We start from the raw sequence: 21,348 nt of genomic DNA on the forward strand, positions 1-21,348 counted from the left end.
ATGTAGTTTTGCTTTTTTTCAGGAGTGAGAAGTCCATATTTTAGTGAGAAATTAAAATTGAGGCTAAAGTCTAGGTTGTAAAAAGATAATTCTTTATGATCTGCGGACAGGATACTTTTCCCGGACAATCCCACCTCTGCCCTTTAAGCTAACCTACAAGTAATTTGATTAATTTCATGCTAATTTCAGCCAGACAGATGGCACCCGTATCAGTCACATCTCTGCTTCCACCATGTCACAGAAAAAAGAAAAAAAAAGTATTCATATCTCGACCAAACCGATCAAAGTGCTGCAATCTTAACAAGAACTGAGAAATAATCACAAGAAAGTATATATACATATTAGAAAAGTAGGAAAATGAAAAGACTGCCACATTTGCCCAAAGTTTAGCAATTGTCGAGCAAATTGTGGGTGATTTGCAATGAAAAAAATGTCTTCACCAAATCATTTTACATGTTGAAGTCTATGGGTATAAGCATGGAAAAAGAAGAAATCTGCGAACGTGAGCCGCCACCTATCAATTCTCAGCTTTACCAGGCGACTGCACAAAGATCAAACTTATGCTCTTCCAAACTGACCCCAAGACTTTAATAAGGAAAGAAATATTAGAGACTAGAGAAAGTTAGAGACTGTTCACATTTGAGAGTGAACTAAGCTGAGAAATACTCCTAGCTTAGACTTTTGGCCAAGGGCTCTAACACATGGGGCACTTGGCCTAAGGCCGTATTCACATTTCCGTGAAATACAGACCAAGCTGGGATCACAGCTCCCGGCCTGACCAGGGGGTCTCCTAACCTGAGCTAATTGCCTCACATGCTAAATGGACAAAGGTGGTGGGAACTATACGTTGAAGAGGACCTGTCACCAAACTTTTCATTTTGAGCTAGATTCACAATGTAAGAGTGGCTGCGGAGAGGAATAAACTTTTTTTTTTCTTTAATTTTGAATCTCCATTGTGGAGATATCAGCAAGCAAAATGTTTTGCACATTATTGGTGAAAGGTCCTCTTTAATTATCGAATTAAGATTTTTATTCAGTGAAATTTACACAAGTGTATAACATTAGGCTCCTCGCCCTCGGTGAATGACATCCGGCCCCTCACCCCTCGGTGTATAACATCCGGACCTTCACTCCTCAGTGTATGACATCCAGCCCCTCACCCCTCGGTGTATGATATCTAGCCCCTCACCCCTCGGTGTATGACATCCGACCCCTCATCCCTCGGTGAATGACATCCGACCCCTCATCCCTCGGTGAATGACATCCGACCCCTCACCCCTCGGTGAATGACATCCGACCCCTCACCCCTCGGTGAATGACATCCGGCCCCTCACCCCTCGGTGTATAACATCCGGACCTTCACTCCTCAGTGTATGACATCCAGCCCCTCACCCCTCGGTGTATGATATCTAGCCCCTCACCCCTCGGTGTATGACATCCGACCCCTCATCCCTCGGTGAATGACATCCGACCCCTCATCCCTCGGTGAATGACATCCGACCCCTCACCCCTCGGTGAATGACATCCGGCCCCTCAACCCTCGGTGAATGACATCCGGCCCCTCACCCATCGGTGTATAACATCCGGACCTTCACCCATCGGTGTATGACATCCAGCCCCTCACCCCTGGGTGTATGACATGCGGCCCCTCACCCCTCGGTGTATAACATGCGGCCCCTCACCCCTCGGTGTATGACATGCGGCCACTCACCCCTCGGTGTATGATATCTAGCCCCTCACCCCTCGGTGTATGACATCCGGCCCCTCACCCCTCGGTTTATGACATCCGGACCCCTCGGTGAATGAAATCCGACCCCTCACCCCTCGGTGAATGACATCCGGCCCCTCACCCCTCGGTGAATGACATCCGGCCCCTCACCCATCGGTATATAGCATCCGGACCTTCACTTCTCGGTGTATGACATCCAGCCCCTCACCCCTGGGTGTATGACATGCGGCCCCTCACCCCTCGGTGTATAACATCCGGACCTTCACTCCTCAGTGTATGACATGCGGCCACTCACCCCTCGGTGTATGATATCTAGCCCCTCACCCCTCGGTGTATGACATCCGGCCCCTCACCCCTCGGTGTATGACATCCGGCCCCTCACCCCTCGGTGTATGACATCCGGCCCCTCACCCCTCGGTGTATGACATCCGGCCCCTCACCCCTCGGTTTATGACATCCGAACCCCTCACCCCTCGGTGAATGACATCCGGCTCCTCACCCCTCGGTGTATGACATCCGACCCCTCACTCCTCGGTGTATGACATCCGAACCATCATCCCTCGGTGTATGACATCCTGTCCCTCACCCCTCGGTGTATGACATCTGGTTCCTCGTTATCCAGTGTATGACATCCTGCCCCTCACCCCTCGGTGTATGACATCCGGTTCCTCGTTATCCAGTGTATGACATCTGACCCCTCACCCCTCAGTGTATGACATCTGACCCCTCACCCCTCGGTGTATAACATCCAACCCTTTGGTTTAAAAAATACATCCTCTCGCTCCCAGTGTATAACACCCAGCTTCTCACCATCCGAATTATGACATCCGGCCCCTCGTTGTATAACATCCAGCCCCTTGACCCCCAGTGAATAACATCTGGCACCTTGTCCCCCAATGTATAATATGTGACAAAGCGACCGGTGGTTTGGAGCTCACTGATACCAGAACAGTCTTGTAATAAGAGCCACCGGTGTAACAAGTCAGTCCATGACATTTCTTGCCTCTTAAATCGTCCCCCATAACCTGTGAGCGATATTATTGGGAAGTGGAAGTAACCGCAGCAACTCAGCCCCAAAGTGGAGACCCCGTAATATTACAGAGTGGGGGGCTGAGTGTTTAGGAGCAGAGGGCAGAAAAGTCACCTTCATAACTGCAAATTCCAGACCTCCTCTGACAAACAAAGCTTTCCGCGTTGTAGCGTTCCACCATGTGAGTGGACGGGGATTACCCACTTTGCAGGTCTTGGAAGTAAACACTGGCACATTCAGAGTTAAAACGATTCCTTTCGGTTTATTTGCTCCATAAACCTCACAGTAACAAAACACGGTTTCCAGCCTTCACAGCAGTCAAAAGCAACATAAACAGTCCTTAGCTGGGCTGTGTTCCCTCAGGCCCTGTTCACACACAGGCCAGGGCAATGTCCATAGCAGAGCTCTATCTGCAGCCAGACACAGGAATAGCCTTTAGCTCAGGCGAAAGAAAGCATAAAAAATGTCCATTACTTCAGGCTCAGTCCTGGAGCCTCAGCAAAACACAGGAGGCTTATCCCTCCTCACATACAGCCAGCATACATAGGCCTCACCGGGTCAGCAGCCTCAGCACGTGGTCTTCAGGAAGGTAGCCCACATTCCTCCACCTAGGCCTTCCGGGACCTTCCACATGGCCCAATTAGATCCATGCGCGCTCTCTCATGTGACCAGACCTCAGGTACCTTATATGGTCCATAACCACACCCACAGGTGATCACATGGCTATGACCTCACTAAAGGTTGTATTACACACATCCACACACAAGCTTCCCTGACACACTGTAACGGAAACGTCAGCAGTACCTCAGCTGATCAATACTCGAGCCTGCATCTCAAGGCCACCTACCTTGGGATACATAGCGGTCATTCAGCATCCTATACCCATTACCACAATGGATATGCCTGTAGGCCCGTCCTGGGACACCCACACAGCGCCCCCTAGCAGACATAGTGATCACTACACCACAGCGTACACTGTGAATTGTCACCAAGCTGCCAATCAGTGGTGGGGGTGGGGTTACACACATTAGCTGGACTGCCTGGCACATGACACCTAGTCCTGCAGTGATAATCTCCTGCTGATAAAACTGTAAGCTGTTGAGAAAGTGACACATCCCTGAAATCAGCATCTCTGCCCCTATATTACGCTGCTCTAGGAGTACATAGAAAAAACCTGTTAACAGATTGCCTTTTAAAAGTGCTTGCCCTGGTGATGACCATTGTGAAAATGAATACTTTGTGTACAGCAAAGAAGTGTGGAGATTTTAGAAAACACTTTTAATCTTTTCAATATTTTTGCAGCCAGGTGCTTGCTTTTGGGCTGGTAGCCAATCATCTTGTGTGCATGATGCATTATTTCAGCGAACATAACATCAGTATCTGGAGGACCGGATGCCGGGCAAGTAACGGATAGGGTGGCCCTCTATGAAAATGATGCTATGTATTAGGAACGTGGGTCTTGGACGGGAGCTGGAGGTAGTCACATCACACGTGATGCTGGAGATCCATCTCTGCAAGCACAGGCTAATGACACTTCTGGTGACCTTGTTTTCACCATTCTATCCCTTTAAGAACCTGGGAATTATGAAGTCACTGACAGGATAAGGCAGGCACCTGAAGAGTGAAGTCATTTCAGCACATGTGGTTACTGGGCGCATCCAGGAGGCTGTCTGCACTCAGTGTGTATCATCTTCTGCTCTCCAGCAATGACTCAGTGTTTTATTTCTTTATTTCCTGGGTGCTTGCCCACGAGTTGAACGGACCTGTAACGACTCACTTTATGAGCAGCGCATAGACAAATACACAGCACATGCCAGCATTAGCCCTTTACACGCCCAGATATGCCACGCTTTATATAGCCTTCTTTTACTGTAACGGGACGAGCCCGGAATTCAGCTGTTATGTAAACTATTTTCTAAAAGTAGAGCGCAGCAAGAGTTCACGCGGAGTAACCCAGGGACGGCGATTAGGTAGCCATCATTTCTGGACTTTACAGCTTCGTTGCAAAGGAAGGTTGGAAATAATCTATATATTGTCTGTATTCAGCTGTATATGGGATGATGCTGCCTCCCCCACCTTCTACAGCACCACTGGTCCAATGGCTGCCGTGTACTACTATATACCCGGTGGAGTGGCTGCAGCTTCCCTCTGCAAAATAACCTGTTCGCTGATGACACAGTCTCTTTAAAAGGGGTTCTCCAAGCTTCAATATGAATAGCAATAGGTATGTAATCAGTCAAAACACTGAGCAACACAAAACATAGGACCTTCTGTACTATGCACAACCGTCCAAGTGGATTTGTGGCTCCTTGTTCTACCCTGGAAAGGCAACAGCACGATGCCTGTGCAATCTGACGCTCCATTAACCGCGGTCTTGCAGAGATCTAACAATGATCGGGGAAATCCTTGACGCTGATCTCTCCTTCAAACCACATATCCAAGCCCTTTCCCACTTCCTGCCAACTTCAACTCAAAAATATTTCACGAATCCGTTCATTCCTCAACCAAAAATCTGCAAAACCCTTAGTCCATGCCCTAATCATCTCTCGCCTTGACTACTGCAACCTCCTGCTCTGTGGCCTTCCCTCGAACACTCTCGCACCCCTCCAATCTATTCTAAACTCTGCTGCCCGACTAATCCACCTGTCCCCCCGCTATTCCCCGGCCTCTCCCCTCTGTCAATCCATTCACTGGCTCCCCATTGCCCAGAGACTCCAGTACAAAACCCTAACCAAGACATACAAAGCCATCCACAACCTGTCTCCTCGTCTCCCGGTACTTTCCTGCACGCAACCTCCGATCCTCACAAATCTCCTTCTCTACTACCCTCTTATCTCCTCTTCCCACAATCGCATACAAGATTTCTCTCGCGCATCCCCCTACTCTGGAACTCTCTACCGCAACATATCAGACTCTTCCCTACCATCGAAACCTTCAAAAAGAGCCTGAAGACCCACCTCTTCCGACAAGCCTACAACCTGCAGTAACCACCGATCGACCAAACCACTGCATGACCAACTCTACCCTCGCCTACTGTACTCTCACCCATCCCTTGTAGATTGTGAGCCTTCGCGGGCAGGGTCCTCTCTCCTCCTGTACCAGTTATGACTTGTATTGTTTAAGATTATTGTACTTGTTTTTATGTATACCCCTCCTTACATGTAAAGCGCCATGGAATAAATGGCGCTATAACAATAAATAATAATAATAATGATCGCCTATTTAGTGAACAGGTTGCCCAGTCCTGTGCAGCACATTTGTTTTAATGCCGCCGGGACTTGCTGTGGGAGTGATTATTGATGTGAAAGCCTACACCTCCAATGGTTCCTCTCCACTCTCACAGACATTGTCTCTATTTTCAGCTGTCTATATGCCCCTCTAATATAGTTGGTAAGGTTAAGATAATTTACTTACTGACTCTGAATTACCTGCTGCCCAGCATTGGAAACACAATTCCTCTAGAGCAGCGTTCCCCAACTCCAGACCTTAAGAGCCACCGACAGGTCATGTTTTCAGGATTTCCTTAGTATTGCACAGGTGAAGGAAATCCTGAAAACATGACCTGTTGGTGTCTGTTGAGGACCAGAGATGGGGAACTCTGCTCTAGAGACAGGAAGGTTGCATAGAAATGATGTGTACGGCCCAAAACTCCAGAGAGGAAGAGACAGGAGATTCATGGTCGGTTGACAGGACTTCCCAAAATCAGGCGACAAGACCAGGATCTTAATCTTGTGACTGTGAGGCAGGATTAAGCATTTTAGCTACGGGCAGTGCAGTTTACGTGGACCGACCCCCGGCACGATGCGACCTTCTATCGGTAAACATTTACAGATCGAGGGTTGTTTAAAGGCCGACCAAAGTAAACGTTGTGCACTGAGCGATCTGTAATAAATCGCTCAGTGCACATTAGCTGCCATTGTTCTCGGCAGTACGAGTCCGGTTTATATAGGACAATGTGCTGCCGAGAACGATGATATTTTGCTCTGCATAGATCACTTCACCCGATGAAAGAGCGTTTTGCTCGCTCATTGGGTAACCGGTAGCCTGCTTACACTGCAAGATGATGGCGACACAAGTGTTTTCAAGAGCGTTTGTTCACCATTATCTCACAGTGTAAATGAAGCTTAAAGGGGTAGTCCGGTCTTAAGGTACTGTCACACTTAGCGATGTACCAGCGTTCCCGACCAGCGATATAACGCGGTCAGGATCGCTGGTACATCGCTAAGAGGTCGCTAGTGAGCTGCCACACAAGCAGATCTCACTAGCGACATCGCAGGGGACGGGGGTTGCTACTTACCTGTCACACTAGGCGATCCTGCGTCCTCCCGCCCGGCTCCACGCTCGTCTCTCCACAGGAAGCGCCGCAGGAAGCTGACGACGAGAAACAGTCCAGGACGTTCTCGCGCGATCAGCGATAACCAGCGGGGGAGCGGGTCGTAGGTAAGTATCACACACAGCGATATCGCTAGCAATATCGCTATAACGTCACAAGTTATAGCGATATTGCTAGCGATATCTCTTAGTGTGACAGGCCCTTTATAATAAAAGTCTGCAGTCACTCTTTGTCTGCAGACTCTTGAGTCCTTACAATGTGTGCACCATTATTAGGATTCTCCGGTATTGCTCCTGGGAGTGGGCAGTTACGGGACCACAAGTACGCAATTTGCATACCTTTGGCCACATTCGCTTGTACTGAGCAATGCCGAGCACGTCTAGTCGGGATATAGCCGGAAGTATGCAGCTTCCATACTTTCAAATCATATGACCTCCCAGTCTCGGCAGCAATCTGTCCGGGGGTTCTGAAGTTTGTAGTCACAGACGGACTGCAGACTTTTAGCACAGGAGTAGACAACCCCTTTAAGCGATAATCTTACTGTATTTACTGGCACATCACTTTTAAAAGTTGGAAAAGTCCTTTTAGGCCCTAGAAAATACTTTAGAAATCTTGAATTTTTTTATTTCTTAGCCAAATTTGTGCACTGTATAATTCATATATGGAGACAAATTTGCTAATCAGAAGGTTTTGCAGCAGAAATTTAAAAAAAAAAAAAACGTTAAAAGGGGGGGAAAATTTGAATTTTTTAATGCAAATTCTTAATCAGACTCGTTGTTTCATCTGTTACTGTGGCATGTTCTGATGTTTTGTATCATCCATGTACAGCACCTTGGAATTAATGGTGCTACATAAATAAATAATAACAATAATCAATGTAATCTTGTAACTATAACACGGTGTTGAATTCACACGGTACTTTATGGCTTGTTCAGCCCGTTTATCCAGCACTTTTCCCTTTTTTTTCCTCGGATCCCCCTCCCTCGTTTCGGCTTTTGAAACTCGCTTGTAGTTTGTCTTTAAAATAAACTTTTCAGATATCAGGGAGTAAATGCGGAAGAACACTTCCCCTGGGGGTTATTGTAAGGGCCGGGGTTTGTTACAAATAATATCTTTTCTCCCTATGAAGTCACCTGGGGGGCAGTATACAACGTTACACACTATTGTTACGTGGATGAGCTAAGCTATCGGAGCTATTAGGAGCATAAACTTGAAGCTGTGCTGCCATGTATAGCCCGCCAGTGCCGCGGGATGCACAGACGCTGCTCTTAGGAGGACGGTGGGGGCATTTTGGCTAAAAATACAAGGTTTAAGGGGGAAAAAAAAAAATCCAAAGCAGAAAATAAAAGGATGCCTTGGTTTAGAACAGAAACACTTCTCAGGTCAGAACAGCAGAAAGATCACAGCAGATGTATAATTTCTACAGGTATTTGGGCGTAGGATTTATTACCTTTGGCATTTCTCTGCTATCACTAGGGTATGCCATCGCTTTGTGATCAGTAGGGGTCTGCTCTCTGGGTCCTTCGTGGATCCTGACAATAGTGGGGAACCGGGGCTGCATTAGTGTTGTATCCCCTTCTCTAATTTTTCCCCTGCACAGCAGCGCCCCTGGCCACCTGGCTGTCTAGGGTACTGCAGCCTACCTTATTCAGATCACTGCACAATGGCTCCCTGGCCATGAAAGCGACCAAGTATAACAAGCGCAGCATCCTCATCAATCTAACAACTGGTGGTGGACCCACTGATCATAAAATTACCCGATCAGATGCCATCACTTTCTGCCTTGAGAATAAGCCTTAATTATCACAGGTCACTTATCACAGCTCACCTCCTCCCCCACCTGTACTACATGACTACTAACACCTCTATATACAGTAGATAACACTGGATCCACCATTCTCAATTGGTGATGTCACAGCTCACCTCCTCCTCTGTACAATGACTGATAACACCTCTATATACAGTAGATAACCTATGACCCACCATTGACAATAGGTGATGTCACAGCTCACCCCCTTCTCCTGTACGTCCGATAATACCTCTATATACAGTAGAAAACACTATCAACCCTTCACAATAGGTGATATCACAGCTCACCTCCTCCTCTGTACAATGACTGATAGCACCTCTATATACAGTAGATAACACTGGATCCACCATTCTCAATAGGTGATATCACGGCTCACCTCCTCCTCTGTACAATGACTGATAACACCTCTATATACAGTAGATAACCTATGACCCACCATTGACAATAGGTGATGTCACAGCTCACCCCCTCTCCTGTACGTCCGATAATACCTCTATATACAGTAGAAAACACTATATCAACCATTCACAATAGGTGAAGTCACGGCTCACCTCCTCCTCCGCCTGTACAACTGATAATACCTCTATATAAAGTAGGTAAAACAGGATCCAACATTCTCAATAGGCGATGTCACAGCTCACCTCCTCCTCCCTTACAATGACTGATAATACCTCTATATACAGTAGAAGACCCTTGATCACGGCTGATGGAGAAGCAGGAAGGGCTTCCGATATTAGATTTTATTTCAGGGCCTCCAGGCTGGAGGTAGAGGCACGAGGGCAAAATGTCAGACGTGATAAACAGACGAGTATGACGTAAATCTGTCCGCCACTGGTAAATAATAAGAAGAGGTCAGATCTGATGTTGAAAGGTAAGCAATAGAGAAATGAGACAATTATCTGCATTGTGACGCAGGCACCATTGGGGCTTATTCACAAGGTCAAATAACACGTGGAGATTACAGTGGTGCAGAACACATCCAGCATGTGGTGATGATGGGACACATTAGCTGCTCATGTGCCGGAGCCGTGTACCTGGCCCTCTGCAATGGACACGCGTGCGGGGGGGCTGTACACACCTGTTGTTCGGAAAGGCCTGACGCATCAATCTGCGGGTCCTGTCGGGAGCGAGGTCACCAAGGACAGATGGCCGGAGTCTCCGAGAAACAGGGATGGAAATCTGAGCTCTACATATGGGGAACACGACTACAACCACTATCATTTCAGAAAATCCCACAGTTCCATAATAGATGGGAACTCAATAAACGCCGGTGGCGGAGGAGTACAGTAAGCTGGTACAAGACAGGACGCAGAAGAACAGATTCAATTCCCTATGAACGGCTGACTTTTCATTTTTGCACTTTTGTTTTTTCCTCCCCGGAATCATAATTTTTTAAAGGTTTCCTTCACTTGTTTTTAGCAGGACTCCATTTACCGCGATTTTACCATATATTGTATAGAAAAAGGGACAAATAAATTCCAAGTGGGAGAGATAGTGAAAAAAAATTCTGACTTATGCCATTGTTTTTTTTATTGTGTTTTTATGGCATTCATTGTGCTGTAACAGTGAATTTTTTTTCTTCAATATAAAAAAAAAAATTACTGGCGAGATTTTAGAAATCTCATTAATTTTGCGGTTATTATAACATGCAGCATTTCTTTCCGCACAAAAAAAAAAATCTATATGTGCTGTCAGAGGCAGGAGCCAGCTGTATGATGCAGCCTACACTGGAAGAGAATGGGCTCAGCTCCTGAGCCTGCTCCATACACTTCGAGAAGGAGTTAGTAAAGACCAGACCTTTCCAGATATGCGTAAAGACCAGATGAGTCCTCTATCTGTTGAAGTTCCTGCCACTTCCAGGGCCACCATTCTGCTATTTGCCAGCAGCCTTTGTCTAAGGGGTTGCACTGGTGACGTCCCATCCACAACGTGATCGTTACCACCAATCACTAGCACTAAGAGTCATTCTAAGGCTGACCGTATGAGACCGCTGAGGATAGTGATTGGCTGCAGCAGTCATAAATTGTAGACTGGACACCAGACAGGATATTGGAGGTGTCAAAGAGGACACCTGCGAGATCACACAGACCCCGCTACCAGTTAGTCAATGGGGAACACAACTCTGCTGCCTCCAATTGTCAGGACAATTACGCAATTGACTGACGAGTGATGGACGAGACCGCGACTGTTTTCACAACTAGGCTGCTTACTGGGGAAACACAGTGAGTGTATGGTATATACACCTCCAATTCCAACACATGGAATATAGAAATATATACACATATATGTTGGTACGGTCACTGCCAACTACGCAATAACAACTGAACTAATAGCTGCCACCACCAATCACTTATACAGGCCGACTGGACACCAGTTACAGGCAGCACATGGCGTCAGGTGTGCGGATTACAGAGCAAGAGGAACAGAGCTATTACATTTTATATATTTAATCCGGAAAGGTAGGCATCGTTTATAAAAAAAAAATATACAAAGATGATACAAAATGGAAACAAAACAATACGGTACATACAATTTGATAACAAGGGAAAAAATAAAAAGGGATAACGAAAGAAAAGTACTAAACCTGATGTTGCCGGAAAGGCTCTTATCTTTATGGAGGGAAGAGCTCCGATTAGGAAAATGGAACACTCTCACAGCAAACTATGCCTTCCAGAAATGAACACTGACAAAAACGCCAGCTGTTTTTTATTAGGCCAAAGTTACACACACATACCTGCCCTTGGTGAGCTCATATGGGGGCTGGTTGTGGGATGTGCTAGTCTATGAGATCCCTAACTTTCAGGATATCTTCACAGCTGGAGGTCCCAGGTGGTAGATATTGTTGTCCTGTTTCCTATCACAATTTTACCTATCCATAGAGATGAAACATGGTATGGATAACATCATCCACTGTATCAATATTATGTTGGAGGGGTTATAACGGCCTTATGGTGATGTGAGTGAATGTGTTTTGTACGTCCCTTAGCTGAGACGCCGAACACATATGTCCCATAAAAATCAGATCAATACAAACCCCAATATTCATCACTGACCACTGTATCAAAGTGTCTCAGACAAGCCATTTGAAAAGAGGAATCTCTTGGCTTGGTAGTGTACTTTTCAACCTCAGAATAAACAAATCCTAGTGTTAGCGACTGGTTTTCAGAGCAGATCTCTGCTGCAATTACCTGGTCACTGCAGGAGGTCCCTACTTCAATGCAGCTCAAAGTGTTGAAGTGTCAGCTCTTTCTCACTTCCCCAGTTATAATTAATCCCATATGTTCAATGCGAGGATGATATGTCCCCTCTCTGGACAGATCTTTATGGATTTTAATTTTTCTCCATGACAGGAGGATTGGCATGGTAGGGTCCACTTGCCACGAGCCCGGACAGTTTCTAGAGCAAAAGTCATTTGTAGCCATAGACTCCAATTTACCTGATAGAGTCAAAGAGTATGTGTACACGCTAAATATTTGCTGTAGACATTTCTGCATAAAAAATGTCTCTCGGCAGGAAAAAACGCTTCATACAATACGCGCGTTTTTGTAATTGTTTTTTTTTCTCTATCCGTTAGAATTCGTAAAAAAACCGTTAAAACACACTGAAAATATTGGTGTGCTGCAGATTTGAAACTGCTTCACATCTGCAAGGTAAAAATACGTCACATGTGCATGAGACTTCAGAACTCTTATTCACTTTACTGGGACGTTTGAATAAAACATGTAGCTGTATTTTGAGGCTTGAAAAAAGCCAGATATGGCCGAAACATTGCCTCGTCTTCCTATTATTGCGATTTTATTTAATATTATGGAATAAAGATCTGACTTTTTAAGGATTGTCCTCTGGTGGCTCGGGATTCTTGGATATTCTACTGTTTGGGGGTCTAGTGGTATCTCTACCGAGCAAGGACAGAATTTATCAATGGCGCAAGGGACTCAGACACTGGATTAAGTATGTTGGAAAACATGTGAACATACCTTAAAGGAGACTTCTTGACCTCCATCGGGCAGGAATGTGCCGTTATACTTATCCTTTCTGCTACATGGAATAGAGTAAATTGTACATACCCTAAAGGAAACTAATTGGGCTGGAATGTACCGTCACACTTATTCCTTCTGATACATGGAACATAGTCATTTGCTGCATGCAATGGCATCAAGCAAAGGTAAAAAAAAAAAAAATATATATATATATATATATATATATATATATATATATATATATATATATATATATATATATATATATATATATATATATATATATATATATATATATCACATGGGATTCTTCCTACATTTATTTTTTTCAGCAATATTTCTGGAAATACTTTCTAAATGTGTATCTGTAATGTTCTACAGTGTAAAAGCACCAAACCATACAAGGTGGAAAAATCCTGCCCTGGATAGCAACACGAATCTATAGCGAATCCATTGTAATGTTGCAAGTAACACAACCAGAGTTTGCAGGTGGATTGTGCTATGGATTCACTCTACATGAAATTCCGAAATTTTGTAATAATCCAAAATGTAGATTGCCAACAATATGTCATGAAGTGACTGGCCCTCTGTGACACGACCCAACAAACGGACGGTCACTAAACGGTAAAACAAACAAGGGAACACCGGGGAAACAATTACAACGGTGGGCCCTGCGATAGGGAACAGGGAAATGGACACCTCCTGTACTCTCCTGAGGATGTGCCCTTCTCTTACTAGCATCCCTATACAGGTTCCTTCAACCTGTCGCCGAGCACTTACCCTGCACCTATCCCTAAGTAGGGAATTGGCAAGTGAAGACACTGGCCCCACCACTGCACTAATACAACACAAGGTAAGGATAGACAGACAGCAAAAGGAACAGGGTAACAAAAACCACACTTAGCTTTCTCCGCTGCAATGCACCGCACAGCAGAGTAAGGCACCAGATAACAGCATACAGCTGAAGCACCACTGCACCAGCAACCTCCTGTCTTCTGCACGGTTGGAATCTAAAAGGACCTGTATAACCAACAGTCAGCTGATGCGTCAGGTGACCTTTTAAAGGAAGGTGGGGGTGGTCACTACCTGCATCAGCAAACTCACCAGCAATGTAATTACACCAGCGGCCACCGGGGGGAAAAACAGACATTAACCCCCGATGGCCTGAAAGGAAAAAAGTTTATATGTGAGAATGCAGATCTGTCACAGATCCAAAAATGGATCGTGACACAATACCAATTTTACTGTGAAACGCTGCAACATTCAGAGAAGATGTCCCAGATGGGTCCTGGTGGCTTCACCCCCGAATCGATTTGACTGACAGGTCTCTCTGTATAGACAGGTTAGTCTATGGGAGCTGGGAGGGGAGAAACCAGAGTAGTCATTGAAGAGCCATGGTTCCCGGACGATTTCTCAAAGTATGTTTTCTCCGAAACGCCGCAGAAACACGTGGCTGCGATAACATAACCGGTACCTGATAGATTCTGCCCGCGATTCAGGCAGCCTTTAAAATAAACATTATGAGACTACAGATTGTTCGTGATCACAGACAATCCCCCACCACTTATCTGATCTCCTGAGGAAGATCATATGATCATTGATCGATTGCGGATGACACTAATGCGGTTACTCTGTGCCATTCTTCACGGTCCTAAACTAAAGGAATTCTTCTACATCACCAACAAGAAAGCGGAAAATACACAGAAAATGTGAGCATTCAGCCAAGTGCCCAAACATCACTGGTGCCTTTGTTTTACCATGTTTCCCCCCATAATGTGCTACGTGCCGCTGCTGAATACCATGGTTCTCGGATTAGACGGAAGGGTTCATGGCATTTTTATGAGGAAATGTTGTAAAAAAACAAACAGAGCTTCAGTTGACGAATTTCCACGGCTAAAAATCTACATAAAAGGTGGAAAATGCCATTCTACTCATCTTTTACTGATTTGCAGCTTTGCTTTCTCTATTTCTCTCTGCTTAGGCCTAAATTAAAGCATGAATACTACACAATGCACACGGTAAGGGCGTCTCACCAAGTGGCGGTTCCACGGCACGCTCCGTCCAGTGGCTCCTGATGTATTCGTAGGCCGTGACGGCTGCTTAGAGGCACCCGTAGACTAGTATGGGATCCATTTAGCAGATATGTTGTGACCTTTTTCATGAAGTATCCTTTAAACTTAAGCCTTTTTATGGGCGATGTGAGGACGCAGCGCGCTTTCGGTATCCATTTAACAGATTTGTCATTCACCGGCTGTAATAGCCTCTGTTTAATAGATACAGCATGAAGGCCTCCTGAAAAGCTTGAGAAATTGGGGTCCTTCATCAGTCCCTAAGCCGCTACGCAAATTGCTGGCCCCATAAAATCATCTTGTGGGGTGCCGATATGGTGACATAGAAAGCCTCCTCCTGCCGCCTAACTGCCTAAATGCTGCGGCTGCTAGTGTCAGTGGTATTTATGGGGTTCATGCAACAGGTTCAGCTGCTGTGTAAGCAATGTTATGCTGAACACCATTTACTATCATGTGAAGAAACTTTGCATAAATCACTAAAACAAGCGAATTTTAGAAGTTATGTAATATATTTCTTAGAAAAAAAGCAGCTTTCTCAGCGATGACTTATGAGACATTTTTTTCCCGCACCCCCATGTCTCCAGAACTTGACATTTAGGCTATATACCCACGTATACATAAAAAAACGGACTCCTTCCCAGGAAAAACGCGCTTTTTTACCGCAATTTTTGCGCGTTTTTATATGCCTTTTTTTACAGGAGCGTCCTCCTGGTCATAGAATATAGTTAGAAATGTGGATTTTTCCGCGAAATTAATGAGCATGCTGCGTTTTTTACCGTGATGCGTTTTTTTTTGAGTGGTAAAAAACGCATCAATGTGCACAAAAAGTGCGGAATTCATTAAAATGAATGGGATGCTTCTTGTATGCGATTTTGAAGCGTTTTTACCGGGAAAAACGCTTAAAGAACGCAAAAAAAAACAAAACGCTTACGTGGGTACACAGCCTTACTCTGAAAAAAACTGCTAGATTCAATCTTGGTCAAAACAAAATAGATTACCAGCTCACTGAGGGATCAGATTACTGCTGCTTATTAAGGGAGCAGAATGAAATATAGGCACACACAATCACTATACTGCTGCTTATTAGGTATGTTAACTCAACCCAGTACTGGATCCACAGCTACTCTGCACAGTACTTTGAATTAATTATGTCCTCCATGCTGCTGCTGCTTCTGTTCATAGAAATGGGAGGACGGAAATCCCTCATGTCTGTGTGTGCGGTGTACGAGAGACACCATTGCAGCCAGTTACCGGAGCCTATACATTGGGAGGTGAGCGGCTGTTGATGTTACAACTACTTGTACTTGCCATATGGGTAATCATCCGGCATCGAGGACTTGTTGATGTGAATACTGATCCCCTGTCAGAGCTGGCCATCACTTCTGTGCTCGCCATCCTCTCCCTGAAATCCTGGGTGCCTCTGGCACTTACGACGTCCTACGAAGAGGTGAAGTCACTAGGCTTCATGGGTCCTAGAAAACGAAAGAGGCACCCAGAATGTCTGGGGCACGAGAGAAGACCGGCTGCGGCGATGGACGTCAGACGAGAACAGTGCAAATCAAATCTCTAGGCACAACCCAAAGATAACCAAAAAAAGAGAAAAAAAAAAAAAAAAATCACTTTTCTATTAATCCATATATTTTCAAGGAGAAGAACAGAGGAACACTATCGGGCAGAGTCAGAATTGCCTTTTCAGGAGGAATATTACTATTTAGTAAAGTAGACAAGCCAGGAATGCTATAGGGTCCCCCAGTGATTATTATCCTGATACTGTGGCCGATAAGCTGTTATCAGAAGTTCACTCGGACTAGATAAAGTAGAAGAGAAGAAAAAAAGTGTCACATAGTGCTTTGAAAAAGACGTATAGTGCTGGACAGAGCGCCGGCATTTCGTGGGATCTCTTAAAACGTAGGTAATCCAATGAACAGCAATTAAATTAAGTTAGGTCAGTGTAATTGAAGTTTAACTAATGGGGTGTGCGTCTGTGAGTAATGTCTGATTAGCTTGTTACACGCAGCACAGGATGTCTTGTGATGCCGACCTTGGGGATGGAGATAACCTTGTGATGTGCTGCAGGACACGGCCGGGACAGAGATTACACCGCATGCCGGAACATTTCTACAGACGTGTCAAAAAATAATGCCCGTTAACTTCCACAAAGAAAAGCACAGGGACCGGACGCCGAGCTCCGCACGCAATGAACGCATTGTATACATTTCTGCACAAATTGATTTAACGCTGTCTTGGCGTCAAGGGGGTCCGTAAACTTCAGAAACTTATCAAACGCATCCCATCTCGTACATTACAGCGACTTCTACAACTCTCCAATGTACTTCCTCACCATGTTCAAGATCCCTGCATGTGTTCAAGCTGTCGAACAGCTGCGAGACATGCAGGTGCGGGGACTCGAACATACTTTTTGAGCACGACGAAGACATTCGGTTAGCACCAGAGCATGCTCAGATAACACCTTATCCGTGCACGATCGCTCATTGATTAGCTGGCCTGGTACGACATCACCGTACCATCGAGTCCAGGCTGGCTAGTCAGAAGAGGAGCCTTGATGTCGGCAGGTAAGACGTGGTTCTCAAGGCTCCCGTTCAGCAGCTTAGTGACGAGGCGGCTAGACTGAGTCCTACGAATAGATTTGCACCCCGACTCTAATGACTGATCCTAAAGATGAGGTTGGACAACTCCTTTAAAGTCAGATCACTATTTTTTTTTTTTAGGCTGTGTTCACACGTTGCGTTTTTTTTTGCGTTTTCACGGCGATTTTAAAAGCGCGATTTTGCAGCGAAAACACAAAAAAAAACCATCCCATGCATTCCTATGGCATTCCGCACATGCTGTGCTAATGCTGCGGATTTTTCCGTGGCGGAATTGCATTGTGGAAAAATACGCAGCATGCTCATTCTTTGTGCGAAATCGCGGGAAAATCCCAAAAATCCGCACACATAGGAATGCATTGTTCTGCTTATTTTCCGCATGTGGCTGTTCCCACCATGCGAAAAGTAAGCGGAACATTTGCAGATGGTACCCACGGTCTGGAGGAGAAGAGATTCTACTCCGGGCTCTGGGTACCATATCCCGGTAAAAAATAGAATTAAAATAAAAAATCGTCATATTCTCACCTTCCGATGTCCCTCGCAGCGTCACCAGGCTTCAGCAATGCTCCCGGCAGGTCCTGTTCCCAGAGATGCATTGCGACAATGACCTTTGATAACGTCGCGGTCTCGCGAGATCCCCAACATCATCAAAGGTCATTGTCGCAAGGCATCCCTGGGAACGGGACTTGCCGGGAGCATCGCGAGGATTGGGAACGCTGCGTGGGACGCCGGAAGGTGAAAAAAAAAAACGCGATTTTTTTTATTTTTTTTATTATTTTTAACATTAGATCTTTTTACTCCTGATGCTGCATAGGCAGCCCCAATAGTAAAAAGTTGGTCACACTCGTCAAACACTATGTATGACAATTGTGACCAACCTGTCAATCAGTTTTCCAAGCGATGCTACAGATCGCTTGGAAAACGCTAGCATTCTGCAAGTTAATTACACCTGCAAATCGCTAGTTTTTCCGCAGGAAATAGCCGGAATTTAAAATGCGGTTTTCTCGCATATTTCCCGCGGAATGGAATTCCGGAATTCCCGCGGAATGGAATTCCGCAACGTGTGCACATGGCCTTTAGGTTCCGTTTTCCTTGGTGTAGTCCTTTTGCACGTTACACCAAGGGGCCAAACATTAAAACAGAAAACAAATTACCGTATATGTTCCCAAAAGGAACAATTCCAATATACTGCTCATCAAGCCAAATAGATGGCCTAGAATACTAGAATACAGATTGTTTGCAGGACGCAAGTGTTGGAGAATTAGGATATTTGTGCACGGGGCGAAGTTCACCAAGAATTCTGCTTGTTGCACACACAAGTACTAACTGGAATTTTTCCGCAGATTTCACTATGAACATTGTAAAAAATTAAATCAGACTCCAGAATCTGCGTCATACATTGACAGTCTGTGGATTTTATATCTGCACCTTGTACCAATTTCTGTCTGGATTTTTTTTTCTAAGAGCGTAGACGAGATTTGCTACAATTTGGTTAGAAAATATGTAGCACAGCCAACAACCACGGGTAAACGTACCCTACAAATTATCGGGAGGTTAAACACATGGCGTTTGCCTAATGCAGAGCCTGATGAGGCGGAGCACGAGAGAGAGAGGAGTCGTACTTCTGGCCACAAGATGTAACGGGCCGAGCCAACCCTTTAGATCAGTAGTCTTATGCCTGCGGTTCTCCATCTATTGTGAAACTACAACTCTCAGCAAGTCCTAACAGAAGCTAGCTAGGTAGTTGCAGCTTGACAACTTGGAGATATACAAGTTAGGCAGCATTCATACATCCGCAAAATACGTAATGTACACAGATCGCAATTCCTGGGCCGACTGGTGGGTGTCCTGATCCGAGCTACCCCAAGCATATATGAGGCAGGTAGCTCCGGTCAGGAGGCCCCCTACTGGTAGGGCCAGGTATTCCGATGTATTTCAGATGTGTGAATTTGGTCTTAAAGGTTTATCCGTTGCATGTTATTACTCGTGATGAGCGAGTATACTCGTTGCTCAGGTTTTCCGAGCATGCTCGGGTGTCCTCCGAGTATTTTGGCGTGCTCGGAGATTTAGTTTTCATCGTCTTATCTGCATGACTTGCAACTTGTAGACAGTCTGAATACATGTGGGAATTCCCTAACAAACAGGCATTCCACACATTTATTCAAGCTGTCCAGCAGCTGCAAATCATGCAGATAAGACGATGAAAACTAAATCTCCGAGCACGCCAAAATACTCGGAGGACACCCGAGCATGCTCGGGAAAACCCGAGCAACGAGTATACTCGCTCATCACTAGTTATTACCTATTTAGAGAACAAGTGATAACTTGGCGACTAGTGGAGTTTTAACTACTAAGATCCCCTCTGACTCCAACTACGGAGCTCTGCGATGTCCCATCAATACGATGCGATGGTCGTGCATGTGGCGCCTCCACACCATTCATTGTCTATGCAGCCAATAGAAATAATGGAGCGCTGTCATCCGCCATCTCCGACAGTCCCATATACAACAAACAGATCCAGCGCTCCATTCCAAAGAGGTATTTCAGAGTCTCTTTTTTGAAATAACATGGCACAGATTGTCACCTACCCGTTGCATAAATGATAACCAATGATTGGCGAGGTCTGACTACTGAGCCCTGAACCGATCAACATAACGGTGCACTTTCTTTCCCCATTACAGCGTGGAGCGGCGTTCCATTCATTCTCTATGGGGCTGCCAGAAAAAAGTGATCGCAGCGCTTAGATGCCCCATATCAATCTAACGAAGCAGCGGTCCAGAATGCACAATGCCACTCCCTTCTATGCTCTGTTCTGCTGATCCTTGCAGACCCCATTGATCGGACCCCCACCAATCAGCAAGTTATGATCTATTCCGTGAATAGCTGATATTTTGATCTCACTGGATAATCCTTATAAGGCCGGGATCACACATGCGAGAAACTCGGACGAGTCTCGCATGTTAATACCCGGCACTGCCGCCGGCATTCGGGAGCGGAGCGTTCAGCTGCATGTATTTCTATGCAGCCGCATGCTCCGCTCTCGAGTGCCGGCGGCAGTGCCGGGTAGTAACATGCGAGACTCGTCCGAGTTTCTTGCATGTGTGATCCCGGCCTAACACATGGTATCGGCTGTGACGAGTTATCGGTGCAGAAGGACGGCCTGTTACTGACACCTGTCAGTCATTAATACCAAGTATATACAATTACCTGTAAGAGTCACTGGGCGGAACGGCCTGCATGAAGTGAAGGGCGGCGGTGCGGGCCCTCCAGTGCCACTTCTTAGCCGGGAGACTATAGAGGACGCAGCCTTCCATTTCTCCATTCAGCAGGTCCATCAGCTGCTTATGTGACCCTCCATAAAATGCCTCGATCAGAAGGACGCTCATCGCAGCCTCTGTCCAGTCTCCTCCTGTAAGAGAGTGAATATAATTATATTATATATACTATCAGTAGACATACGATTAGTGGAGGTCTGCTAGCTGGGAACCCAAGAATGGGGGAACGACTACAGCTCCATTTACTCTTATGCAGCGGTGGTAACACACACATGAACTTCACCATGATCGACAACAGATCCCATTCTTGTGAAGTGGAGGGTTCTGCAGACGAACCCCTGACCGATTACACATTTATCACCCATCCTGTGATAAACGTGATCTGCAGGACCCCCTCCATCACTAGAACAGGGGGGTAGAGTCCCCACAACTATAGTGAGAAGGGAAATTGAACATGACAGGTGCAGGTGTACGGAGCAGGCTCAGGAGATGAGGCTGCACCGTACCCCGGAGAGG

At 45.7% G+C, this 21,348-nt stretch overlaps 1 protein-coding gene across 4 annotated transcripts in view; it reads right to left on the reverse strand.

Moving 5' to 3' along the window:
• Nucleotides 1-21,348, reverse strand: part of GTDC1 (glycosyltransferase like domain containing 1) — a 219,954-nt gene that overhangs the window by 195,757 nt on the left and 2,849 nt on the right. For all 4 annotated transcript variants that reach the window (XM_073545575.1, XM_073545573.1, XM_073545576.1 and 1 more), the window contains exon 2: nucleotides 20,765-20,966. In XM_073545575.1, coding sequence (XP_073401676.1) covers nucleotides 20,765-20,943 — 179 coding nt within the window. In that variant the 5' untranslated portion in view covers nucleotides 20,944-20,966. The remainder of the gene's footprint in view (nucleotides 1-20,764; nucleotides 20,967-21,348) is intronic.

Source organism: Dendrobates tinctorius, unplaced genomic scaffold (assembly GCF_039654945.1).
Source record: "Dendrobates tinctorius isolate UK_male_01 unplaced genomic scaffold, ASM3965494v1 ptg000143l, whole genome shotgun sequence".
Classification (NCBI taxonomy): Eukaryota; Metazoa; Chordata; class Amphibia; order Anura; family Dendrobatidae; genus Dendrobates; species Dendrobates tinctorius.